This window comes from Sardina pilchardus, chromosome 10 (genome assembly GCF_963854185.1).
Source record: "Sardina pilchardus chromosome 10, fSarPil1.1, whole genome shotgun sequence".
NCBI lineage: Eukaryota > Metazoa > Chordata > Actinopteri > Clupeiformes > Clupeidae > Sardina > Sardina pilchardus.
Window position 1 is genome coordinate 10,799,129 of NC_085003.1, and position 12,178 is coordinate 10,811,306.

General features: G+C 44.5%; 1 protein-coding gene across 2 annotated transcripts; it reads left to right on the forward strand.

Annotated features, from left to right (window-relative positions):
* The first annotated feature begins 921 nt into the window (after window positions 1-921).
* On the forward strand, window positions 922-11,561 carry pskh1 (protein serine kinase H1). Of its 2 annotated transcripts, none has more exons than XM_062548162.1 (3): window positions 922-1,312; window positions 2,618-3,824; window positions 8,998-11,561. In XM_062548162.1, the coding sequence occupies exons 2-3, from the start codon at window positions 2,829-2,831 to the stop codon at window positions 9,313-9,315; spliced, it is 1,314 nt and encodes a 437-aa protein (XP_062404146.1). In that variant the 5' UTR covers window positions 922-1,312; window positions 2,618-2,828; the 3' UTR covers window positions 9,316-11,561. The 2 variants fall into 2 exon arrangements, with proteins under 2 accessions (XP_062404146.1, XP_062404147.1); XM_062548163.1 differs by lacking the exon at window positions 922-1,312 and adding an exon at window positions 1,521-1,609.
* Window positions 11,562-12,178: the final 617 nt, after the last annotated feature.

Consider the following 12,178-nt stretch of genomic DNA (forward strand, 5'->3'; position numbering starts at 1 on the left):
GTTATAGAGGAAGCTGAACATCCATCATAGACACAAAGACAGGGAGAGAGTCCAGTTTAAACCCTCTGCTCCTATTCTCAGAGGGATGGGAGAATGGGCGAAAAAGGCCGTTTTCATGCATAGAAGAGCCTGCAACTTTCCAACACCTCTCCCTGAACAGTACTGCCATCTAGAGGTTCATAAAATGACTTTGACATAATCTTCACATTTGTTCCTTCTTTTCCAGCAAGATTGTCTATGATCAGAGCTATTGGAGTTCTCTTTTGTTGCCAACATCTGTGATGACTGGTGTCATTTCAAACATCATCTCATATCAACATGTAGACAGACAGACACACACACACACACACACACACACACACACACACACACACACACACACACACACACACACACACACAGTAGCCTACTGCCTGACTTTCAGCGATGGATTCACTCAAATGTGTCTATTGATGAGGCTATTAATGATGCCAATAGCCTATGTTAAATCTGTGGTAGCTGTTGTGCTGATGACATTTTTGTAGCCCTAGACTTTCTGCCCAATAGGGTCAGCCCTGTGCTGAGGCTAATTAAACATCAAAATAATGAGTAAAGGGGACTTTCAAGAAACTTGAAAATAGTTGAAATGCAAACAGCTGTCCTTTCGTAATTCCCTGTAACCATTAGTTTTATCAGACGACGTCTTTTTCTATTGACTTTATGTAGGCCTAATAGTTCACCAAACTTGTAGACCTTTCCACATTTTTACGCATCTCAGCATAGCCTACATTTTCTCAAGAAGCAAGAAATCATTGCCGTTTCAGGAGCGTAGATATTTTAGTTGTTGAAGATTTCGCCCTGTCTCCAGGAAATGAGCTCACAGCCTCCTCGTGTGGATTGGTGGACATTAGAATGGATCGCCTTGCAAGACGGCGTAAGAAACGTCACGCACGATGTGGGGGCTATGTCCGCCGCCCTGCAAGCCGATCCATCTCACAGCCCCCAAAGAAAGCTGTGCAGGAAAAAAGGTGGTCCCACTCAAAAACACCGTTTCGAGGCTAATGCTAGAAAATTCTAACTATGTTTAGTTATCGCTATGTTTACTTACTCGCTGAAGACTTGTAAAACTATTTTCATGTCGGTCATTGAAGATGTTAGTGAATACAATCAGGCGAGATAGTCGAAGAAGTTATCTGTCGAACTGGAATAAAGTTTGAAAAACCCGAACCCAAAAAATGGAGAGAACAGCTGAGAGTGGGGTGAGGAGGTTGGCGTTGGCAACTGGTGGAATCCTGCCCCGTTACTCCTCTATCGTGTGTAATTAAACTCGAAGGTGAGATTTAAAGTAATACTTAAAACAGTAGTCGAGGATTTTTTGACGAACGGCAGTGTTAAACATGCTTTACTTGCTATCAAAATGATAATCAACATGGCAACACTGAAATAATCATATTGTTATTTTAAAGAACCTGTTAACACATTTCATCCGACTGGTTTGTTTAAACGCGTTTTCTTGTTTGTTTGTATACGGGTTGGGATTTGTTGGACGCATGTTAAAAAAAAAAAAATTCTGGTAAAGCAAGCCTTGACGCTAGAAATCCTGGAAGAGGCCGACCGACGAGCAGTGAGGGTAGCTATCTAAGTTATTTATGTAGCTAATGCTGCTGCGCCGTTACATTCTCTACTTGTTACACTGTTACTGATCATATTTCATGTTACAATATTGTTATAATGTTATAAAGCCCACGGTTGGATCCTATGAGCCCGCTGTGGCAAAAGTTATGATTTTGTTGTCCCTTATGATACAAAAAGTTTGTAGTAACAGTTGTGCAGGTAATCTGTGTAGGCTACAAGGCATAAGGCACGATCTGAAATGGAGCCCACTGTTGGTACTGCTGTGGTTGTGGATAGTTGGTCACGTATCAGATCAACTGCACAGCTTGTTATGTATCGGCTTATCGAATCGCCAGTGCATTGTCTCCTTTTCTTGTAGCCTGTTATAGAGGTAGCCTAGGCTATTGTCGTTTGTAAAGACTGCTATTGTCCATGTAACCGATAGCATTTGCTGATGTTGCTCATTTGAGATCTAGTGTAGGGATTGTTTAGGCTACTTGTAGTCTTTTAAATTTACGTTTTGAAGTGAACAAAAAATGTGCTGAGGTTTAGTCATAGGCTATTCAAAGTCAGAGCATCGATTAGGCCTATCATGAATTCCCAATCTCTCAGTTGTTAGAGACACTTTGAAACTATGTTATTTTACATTATCTTTGTATATTCAGTCCACTTGTGGTTATTGCAGAGAATAGCCTAAAAGTTGGAAAAATACACTGTTTTGGAAGTGTAATAAACATGGTGTAATAGTTGATAAGCAAATCCAGCCTAACATGCTTGAATATGGCATAGACGAATAAGAACCAGAGTAGAGCTTTGTATTATCATATTTACTAGAGTAGATTACTAGATCATATGGGAACCCATATCTAGAGAAAACTACTTTCTGAACTTTCTGATCTGGAGTTTGTCATTTGTGATTCCATTGCTACATATATATACTAAGTAGCCCACTCTCTGGATTCTTTTGTGTCGTTAACCCTTGTCATGTCATCAAGATGTTAATATATATTTCTTTATGTTTTAGGATCCCTCATTGATTGATAGGAACAAGAACTGTAGTGCATCTGTGGTGGAGTGAGACCAATCTGCTGTGGCTTTGTGGAGTGAGGCCTGTGTGAAGCCTGTTCAAGGGGTCGTCCCTACTGGCTGGTGTGGGCTGTTACTGGGCCGAGACTGGATGTTGCCCGGGCGATGAGGATGTCCTGCTGGCACCAGGGGAGCTGGATCGTGATGTGATGGGGTGCCGGACGAGCAAGGTCCTCCCTGAGGCCCCTGCCGACGTCCAGCTCGATCTGGTCAAGAAAGTGGAGCCGCACCACACCGATGTGTACAAGAACTTCATCCGGGGCGACGGCTCGACGGAGAAGACGGGGGGCTCCTCTTCTCCTCACGCTAAGGGGCAGGCTGCGGCGGCTGCCACCACTGCCGCCGCCATCCCGAAGACCGGCCAGTCCCCTCCGCCGGCTGCCCAGGCCGTGGCCGGCGCGCCCTCCGACTCGACCGACCGCCGGACGAACAAGGTGGCGCGCTACCGCGCCAAGTTCGACCCGCGGGTCACGGCCAAGTACGAGATCAAGGCGCTGATCGGGCGCGGCAGCTTCAGCCGGGTGGTGCGCGTGGAGCACAAGAGCACGCGGCAGCCGTACGCCATCAAGATGATCGAGACGCGCTACCGCGAGGGCCGCGAGGTGTGCGAGTCGGAGCTGAACGTGCTGCGCCGCGTGCGCCACACCAACATCATCCAGCTGATGGAGGTGTTCGAGACCACCGAGCGCGTCTACATGGTCATGGAGCTGGCCACGGGCGGCGAGCTCTTCGACCGCATCATCGCCCGCGGCTCCTTCACCGAGCGCGACGCCACGCGGGTCCTCCAGATGGTGCTGGACGGCGTCAAGTACCTGCACATGCTCGGCATCACCCACCGCGACCTCAAGCCCGAGAACCTGCTCTACTACCACCCGGGCGCCGACTCCAAGATCATGATCACCGACTTCGGCCTGGCCAGCACGCGCAAGAAGGGCGACGACTGCCTGATGAAGACCACGTGCGGCACGCCCGAGTACATCGCGCCCGAGATCCTGGTGCGCAAGCCGTACACCAACGCGGTGGACATGTGGGCGCTCGGGGTCATCTCCTACATTCTGCTCAGCGGCACCATGCCCTTTGAGGACGAGAACCGCATGCGTCTCTACCGCCAGATCCTCAAGGGCAAATACAGCTACACTGGAGAGGTAAGGGTCTCCTGATGGTAGGAGTCACCAGTATAGACTTCATGATATTTCATGGTATTTTGGTGGTAGTTATATGAATGACTGTATGAAAATAGTACCCTTCAATACTCTCTTTTCCTTGCATCAGCATACAGCCATGTGTGCTGTGCAAACTCAAATACCGTAAATTTAATTCTGACTATCCTCAAATGTTCAATTATACCAATTGAGGCTGAAAAATAGAAACCATTTTATTAAATCCAATTACAATTTGCGATCAGAGTGTAAATGCCAATGCCAATAACTAGAACTATGGTGCATCATGGATGGAACGGAATGCTGCTACAGCCCTGCACAATGGGCAGTCATCTTTGCTTGTGTCTTCCTCGTACTGGCTTAAACTGGTGTGAGATTCCTCTTGTCCTCCTACTTATACACTGCTTGTGAGTGAGTCATCAAGTCTCTAATCCTTGTAATCCTCTTGTTCAGATGTTTATAGAGATTCTGAGTAGTGGCATCCAGCTCCTCATAAATTAGTAGGTAAATCATTGAAAGTTGTACAGATGATCTTACCACTGTAAATATTTGAGTCATATTTTCTCTATAGATGAGCAGTTTTTTGGGAGGTTTTGTGTGGACGTGATCTGACGAACTCTCTGAAGCTATGAAGCTCTCATTGGTTGTGTCTATTTGCATGAAAATACACAGCTACTTGCATATCTTTATAAAGTATGAGCTTTGTTTACACGTTACCGTATTTATAATATAATGCGATAACCGAGAATCATAAACTCTTTGTAGTGTGGAGACTCGTCACATTGCAATATATTCAAAATATGTGAACACTATCGTGATGCTGAACAGACAGATTAGATTGTATTGCCCTGTATGTAGGATACTCAACTACGTTTCTGTTCTCCATGCAAATGTCATGCATCATGCAGTAATCAGCATTTATCACCATTAGTGTCCTAGTGGAGTTTGTTTTAACAGGTCACGAATGTAGTAAGCTGTAATTATGTCAAATTATGTTTATGGAAATCCTTTACTCCCGGTTTGTTGGGAATATTGTCTGAGCTGGAATGCGCTCAGACATCCAGATTCCAGGGCTGGAATGCTACAAACATCTTTTTTAATTCGACCACCAGGAATATTGTTCCTCCCTACTTGTATACCCAGTGATTCCAAAGAAATGTATTTTAGGGTGTCCTATGCCTTTGCCGTGAATGTCTGTTACAGTATTCTTGAACAGGCTGTTCTGGTGCACACATTGTGCTACAGTGCTCTGCAGAAGGAGAGTTTTGTGTTGTTTTTGAGTGTGTGTTACAAAGTAAGAACAAAGGATACATTAAGTAAGTGCAAAGGATAGGTATCAATTCACTCTGCTCATTACACCATGTTTGTGCAGGCCATTTCACGGGGATTTAGCTCATTATACAGTGAAGCTGCACCTTTTCTCCTCAGCTTTGAGAGTAAGCTCTGCTTAGACCTTTGCCTTTTGTTTTACATCTTTATCTGTTTTTGGCTTAAAAACCTATTGAGTGGATTTGCTCTCAGTTTACCAATGTGATTGAAGCCAACACCATCTTGGGTCAGTCAACAGTAGGCTTTCTGCCCAGGAGAGAGAGGAGACAGTATTGTTATTAGCTAACATTGAGGGTTAAAGTGACACTATTTTGAAAATACTCCATGCATTGCCTGTTTGGCAGTCGACTTTATGGCAGCACTTCAAGCTCTAGTTGTGTGTGGCAGCCTCTCAGCAGCATATGCATAGTGCCTTAGTAATGGTAGCCCCCCAGAAAGTGATGACATGCTCTTTTTACTCTGAACAAAGACAAAAAAGTCAGTGTGTTGCATAACATGCCTTTAGCCAGTAAAGTCACATAGCACATACTGTACGTCAACCCCACACACATACACACACATACAGTATACACAGACACATACTGTACACACACACACATACTGTACACACACACACACACACACACACACACACACACACACATACACACACACACACACACACACACACATACACACACACACACACATACACATACTGAACACATACACACACACACACACACACACACACACACACTCACATACACACATGCACACACAGACGCACACTCTTTTATAACATGGGAAAAGTTCCCATTAGCCACCTGAAAAAGCCAATTTTTTTTTTTTGCTGTGTCATCTTTTGGCCCCTGTGTTAAGTGTTGCTGAAATACTACCCATTCCTGACATCCTTGCTGGTGTGTTTCAGCGTTATGCAGAGTTCACAGCCCCATAGTAAATAAACCTGCCTCCGCAGGTGACAGAGCCTCTGGCGAAACAGACCCGCGTAACCTCCCCGCTGGGTGTATGGCGAACGTGTGACGGTCATAAATATCCTCACGGTAGATTTACTGTGGCGGGCCCTACAACTAATCACGCTCTGAAACGTTATAGTGTGCGTGGGATGATCCATGTCGCTATGCGCTGCGCATGTATGTCATGTATGTCAGAGCCGTGCGGAAGATTTATCCTCTGAGACCTGCTCTGATGGAGGCTCGTAAAGGAATCAGCAGCTGGTGGTGCTGGGAGTGCTGCTGTTTACAGAAGGGGCTGGGTGCTGCGTTTAACACCGCAGTGCTGTACGAGGAACAGAAGAATGGAGTCCGCCTGCCCACACGCAGGTGTTGCCTGTGGCGCACTTGTGAGGTAGAGGTGCAGGGTCCTTAACCTCTACTGTTGTTGCGCTGTTGCAAGTAGGGGTGTAACGGTGCACAGAAATCACAGGTCTGTGTGTACCTCGGTTTTGAAGTCATGGTTCGGTTGATTTTCGATACGGTAAACCTGTAGGTACTGCAAGCCTAAAATTCACTGACAATATTGCTAGTGCGCAATGGGAATAATATTTCAACATTAATTGACTAGACTGACATATGGTTCGCCACTTAATACATTCGTGTGGGGAACTCACACTTGAAACATGGTCCATATGCAAAAAACAAGCCTACTGTTGATTACTTTGGGCCAGTGAAACCAACAGTTGTCAATGGAAAGATTGTTAGTGAATAGTGATGGTTAGTGAAAGATTTGTCTCTCTATAATCATTCTTCTTTCAGTTAGATTATTAAACTGTCTTGATGCTGTTAAACTGTCTGGATAGATAAAGTTGTTCGAACAGCGTAAGAGATTATGATGACTCAAGCAAAGGATGAATGTCCACAAGTGTCTGTTACAAATCTCTGTCACGGTGTGTGAAGTGTCCCAATGCTTGCACCAGGAGAGCACAGGCTCTTGAATGGGCCTTGTCTCACTTGGTCAGACCACATTTCGGCATCCCAATCTTCCGAGAACAGAACACTGCCACCACTAGACCAAAACTCCAGCTGCTCATTAGCTCACTACTGACACATTATCTGTCTGCCACATGTGTCCGAGTGTTCCCAGTATCTCTCTCATACTGTCAGATAATTGGACACATTCAAATTATCTCTGATTTCAGTTTAGAGCTAGTGGAGAGACATTTGTAATTTGTGTGTGTGTGTGTGTGTGTGTGTGTGTGTGTGTGTGTGTGTGTGTGTGTGTGTGTGTGTGTGTGTGTGTGTGTGTGTGTGTGTGTGTGTGTGTGTGTGTTGTGTATGTATGTTCAGTTCAGTGCATGTTTGTTCAGTGCAATATGATTGGTGTGTGCGAAAGGGTATGCTCGGTGTGGGTGTGGGTGTGGGTGTGGGTGGGTGTGTGTGTGTGTGTGTGTGTGTGTGTATGTGCGTGCGTGTGTGTAAGCGTGTTTGTGTGTGTGTGTGTGTGTGTGTGTGTGTGTGTGTGTGTGTGTGTGTGTGTGTGTGTGTGTGTGTGTGTTCTCTTCGATCATCTCTACTCATCTCTGGCTTCTCCCGCCAGCGTGCGGTGTGTGATGTAAGAGCAGGGTCCCTGGCAGCCCCTGCGTGTCTCTCAGTCAGTTAGTCAGTCAGTCAGTCTGTCGTCCCAGTCCGGCTGCTGCTCTGAATTAGGCCAGGAAAAAAAGCCCAGAGGCTGTGTGAACGCGACGTTCTCTACGCCAGAGCGTTCGCCCCCGGAGGGCCAGACAGCGCCTGCGGGGCAGTTTAGATGCTAAATGGGCTTTGTCCTCCGCCGCTCCCCCACCACCACCACCGTCCTCCCGCATGGAGGCTTGGGCCAACGGGCTGGACAGGCGAGCCGTGCCAAGACATGCATGATTAGTTAGCAGGAAGTCACCAGCAGGGCCAGAAATTATTCACGTTGTTCCCATCTGTTACACAACCTGGAGTCCGTGTTGGAGGACCGTTGCAGTCGTAGTGTTTCCTTTCTCCCTGCTCACCCTGACGCTCAAAGGGGGGGGGGGGGACTGGTTGAGATGAATGAGATGTATTGATGTTGGATCGTAACCCTCAGCTCTGAAGCAACTGTCCAGACAAACCACACACAAAAAAGATTACCCCCTGAAAGCACATCTCCCAAAATCTCTCTGGCCACCCAGTGAGTTGTTAAGATCCCAGCGTCGTCTTTGAACAGGGTCGCAGCAGTTGGATCCTCATTCCTCAAGTCGACAAAGTGACATTTCAGTGGTGCAACAACTTATTTCTCAAAGTATTTTTGTCCTCTAAGAGAATAAGTAAGCACAGCGAGTGGATGCGAGCCACTGAACAAGACCTCTTGCCTTGGGCCTGTTTCTCCCTTGGGTTGTTTGTTATATGCCACAACAGCATAGTCAGCGTCTCTGCTGCTCTCAGCTGGGAAGAAACTGCAGTGGGGCCGAGGAAAAATAAAGTTTTCTTCAGGCCTCTAATGTGATGTGGGATCATGTCTTTTGTTGTGTCCTGTAACCAGACAGAAGCGTATTGAAACCATTCCAGAACACCCACACGGCATTCTGTATAGCCTCTGTGTGGTGACGCAGTAGAGCCATTTGTTTTCCCCGTAGCTTTTGACCAATATCTCAACACGGTCTATTTTTCTTGACTCATCTGGTCTTAATGTCCCTCCATTTCAGCGTTATGTTTCATATATATGTTTTAGCTTTATGTTTGTGCATACTTTTTAGATATACTTACTTGATAGAGATATATTTCATTGTATGTCTGTGCTGTGAGTAGTTCAAAGTGTGTTATAAAACAAATGTGTCTATTGAATTTGAATTTGAATGGCATGACTAATTTTGCTATTCCAACTCCAGCCCTGGCCAAGTGTGTCCAACCTGGCAAAGGACTTCATCGACCGTGTGCTGACTGTGGACTCGAACGAGAGGCTGACCGCCGGACAGGCCCTGAAGCACCCGTGGGTCGTCAGCATGGCTGCCTCGTCTTCCATGAAGAACCTGCAGCGCTCCATCTCCCAGAATCTCCTGAAGAGGGCGTCGTCGCGCTGCCACAGCACCAAGTCGGCCCAGTCCACGCGCTCCAGCCGCTCCACCAAGTCCAGCAAGGCGCGCCGGGCCCGGGAGAAGGAGCTCCGCGAGCTCAACCGCCGCTACCAGCAGCAGTACAACGGCTGAACCCACGGATCCACTTTGGGCAAGGCCGGGGACAGAGCCCTCAAGGGGCAGTGGTGCTGGAGTTGGCCGTGGTGGGTTTAAAGGGCCCAGGAAGAAGACAGAGGGGTTGGGCACGGTGGGTCCTTGGTGTGTGCACCCTTATGTTTCTCTGGGGGTGGATCAGAGCAGTCTCTCTCCATCTCCCTTCATTGTACTTCCTGGAACCCAGAGCCAAACGAAAAGGAAAGAAAGAAAAAAAAAGAGAAATGACAAGACATTGACTCTGCTCTGTTCATGTTTGTTCAGTTGTCCCCCTACATGGTCTGTCATTTCCTCCTATGTTTGTTTTTTCTTATTTATTTATTGTCGTTTTATGTCATTATCATCGTCATGGTCACATTAATGCCTTTATTCCGATTGTATCTGTTGAACAGAGTTCTAGTTAATGACGTCTTTTGTTTAGGAAGGGTTAGTACAAAAATAAAGTCAGCTGTCTCTTTGTTTTGTTCCTTCCTAATTTTTTGCTGTGAATTGTTCTTAGGGCGTCGGAATAGCGCATTCCATGCAATGGAAGAAGTATACTGTACCCTATCTTATATATCTTTAATTTCATTAATTCGCCAATGCATGGTGTTGATTCATCGCATTGATTATGTAGGCCAAATTAAAATGTTGTTTTGTATTTTCTCTTTTATTTCAGTCAGAAAAAGGTAAGAATACATTGGTGATGGAAAGAAAACGTTCATGAAACCACTTTTATGAAGCTATTCAAGTATTATACATCGGTGGCTGTTGTGAAATATGTCAAATGCAGCCTTGGAATATTCTGGGTCACTGATATTGGATGTTGGGAAAGTCACCAACAGACATTTGTGATTCAGGGGTTAAACTGCCCTAAAACAAATGATAAAGTTGAAGAAATTGTGGTTAAAATCTCTTGAAATTATCCAGAAACTAAAAGTGCTCTTATTGTTGCCAAACAAATTCATGTGTCTCATTTTGTAATTTATATGCTGTTCTGAGATATGTTGGTAAATGACTGAGTAATGAAGACCACACAACATGTCCTAGTCTGCCTTTGATACGAGTGCTCAAGATATGCTGGGTGGTATTATTATCTCATGGAATGTGGTTCGTGTTGAGGGCAACGATCTTGTTGAATACAATTTACATGAAAAATGCCCTAGAATAGTTTCCAAAATACGTTTGTTTTCTGCGCTTTAGTCATTCCAAGGTGAGACAGGTCAAAAACGTTATTTTTTATTCAGTGAGACATTTCTTACAACATTTACCCCACAATTATTTTAGAAATTCCACTGAGATTTTGTTAGGGTGAAGTTCTGATGTTTTGATTTTCATTCAGCAGGTTTACTTTAGAGTTTAGAGGTTTTTAAACATGAGAGCCCTGACGGATACAGATCAGAAAGAAATCACCATCTGGGAAATTGAATCACAAACATGTGTTTTATTTGGTGGAAATACCCATTCTCATTAGTTACTTCTTGCACTGCATAGTGCTCATTTGAAAATTACGATCTATGATTTGCCTCTGTGCACCTTATAAGCATCACTTCAGCTCAATTCAAAATCCCTCTAATGCCCTGCCTGGAGCCTTGTACAACTGCCCAGTTTTTTATTTTTTATTTTTATGAAACAACTTAAAAGTGCCCAATTGTTTTGTATTTTCACTTTGTGGACTACAGTAATCCTTTTTGTATGTTTTGGGGACACCACTGTCTTTTAACTTTTTCTATGTATTTGTTTTTCTTACTCTACCAAATGTATGATTACAGAAATCAGTAGAAGATTGAGAGTCATTTGATTTCGGGATGGACAAAGAGTATCATTTGTAATTCAGTGAAATTTTTTGAGGCCATTTTTTTTTTTGCTTTAATAGAAGAGCAGTACACTAATGCTTGATGTGTTACCAAAAAGGGAAAATGAACAAACCCATGCCCTGGTACTGCTTCTACACCCTCAGTTGTTTTTACCTTGTTTCTATCGCATTGCCATCTCTGCACAATTTTGCATGAGGGAAACAGAAGTACATCTGATGAAGTCAATTCAACACTGTCTCCTTAATGGAAATGTATTTCTGTGTGTTTGTTTATGTGTTTGTCCATGCTTTGTTTGTGTGTTTGTCTGAAATGAAGGATATGCATATGTTTGCATAATAATGTTCTGTTCACTTAATGATTTTTTTTGTTCTAAAAACAGTGAATTTGTACAGTTTCTTTGTCTAAGATGTTGCAATTAAAGGGCCTGAAACAAAATAATGATTCATGTGACCACCTTTTTTTTAACCACAGCATCCTGGTGGATGGAGACAGAATGCTCTTCTCAACGTCTCCTCTGTCCTCGGTCCTCTGGCTCGTTCCCACTGATGTATAAAGAACACTGTTGCCGCCCCATCATTCTTTATAGATCAGTGGGAACGAGCCGGAGGACCGAGGAGAGATGTTGAGAAGAGCCTTAAGAGTCGGTCTGCCTGCCTGTCTGTTTGTCTGCTAAGACAACTTACAAAGTACTCTTCTGGACTTTTTTTTAATAAAGCCCCATAGAGGGCCACTTTATTTGAGTTCTCCACATGATCATTCAGACCTGATCCAGAATGCAGACGCTGAAATCTGGTTTACTTTCGCTAGACTTGTGTCACAGGGCAAGGGTCTGGAGTTGTCTATTGTTTTCTCCTGAGAGTATAAAGTGGATAGGGTAGCCTATTGCCCTGTGGCCCTAGAAATGAAGAGCTCCCGGCACCCATAGACACCAAGGAAGTACAAAAACTAAAGGTAACCAAGAGAAGAAAAAAAAATCAAGGAAACAATGTGAACTTTAAATTAAGTGGAATTATACATATCAATTACTTATGTTAAGTCTTATGTCA

Bases quoted from the DNA above. Each gene is read 5' to 3' on its own strand.
- pskh1 (XM_062548162.1), top strand. From the start codon at position 2,829: ATGGGGTGCCGGACGAGCAAGGTCCTCCCTGAGGCCCCTGCCGACGTC. The intron at 3,825-8,997 runs GTAAGGGTCTCC...TTCCAACTCCAG, and splicing joins AATACAGCTACACTGGAGAG to CCCTGGCCAAGTGTGTCCAA.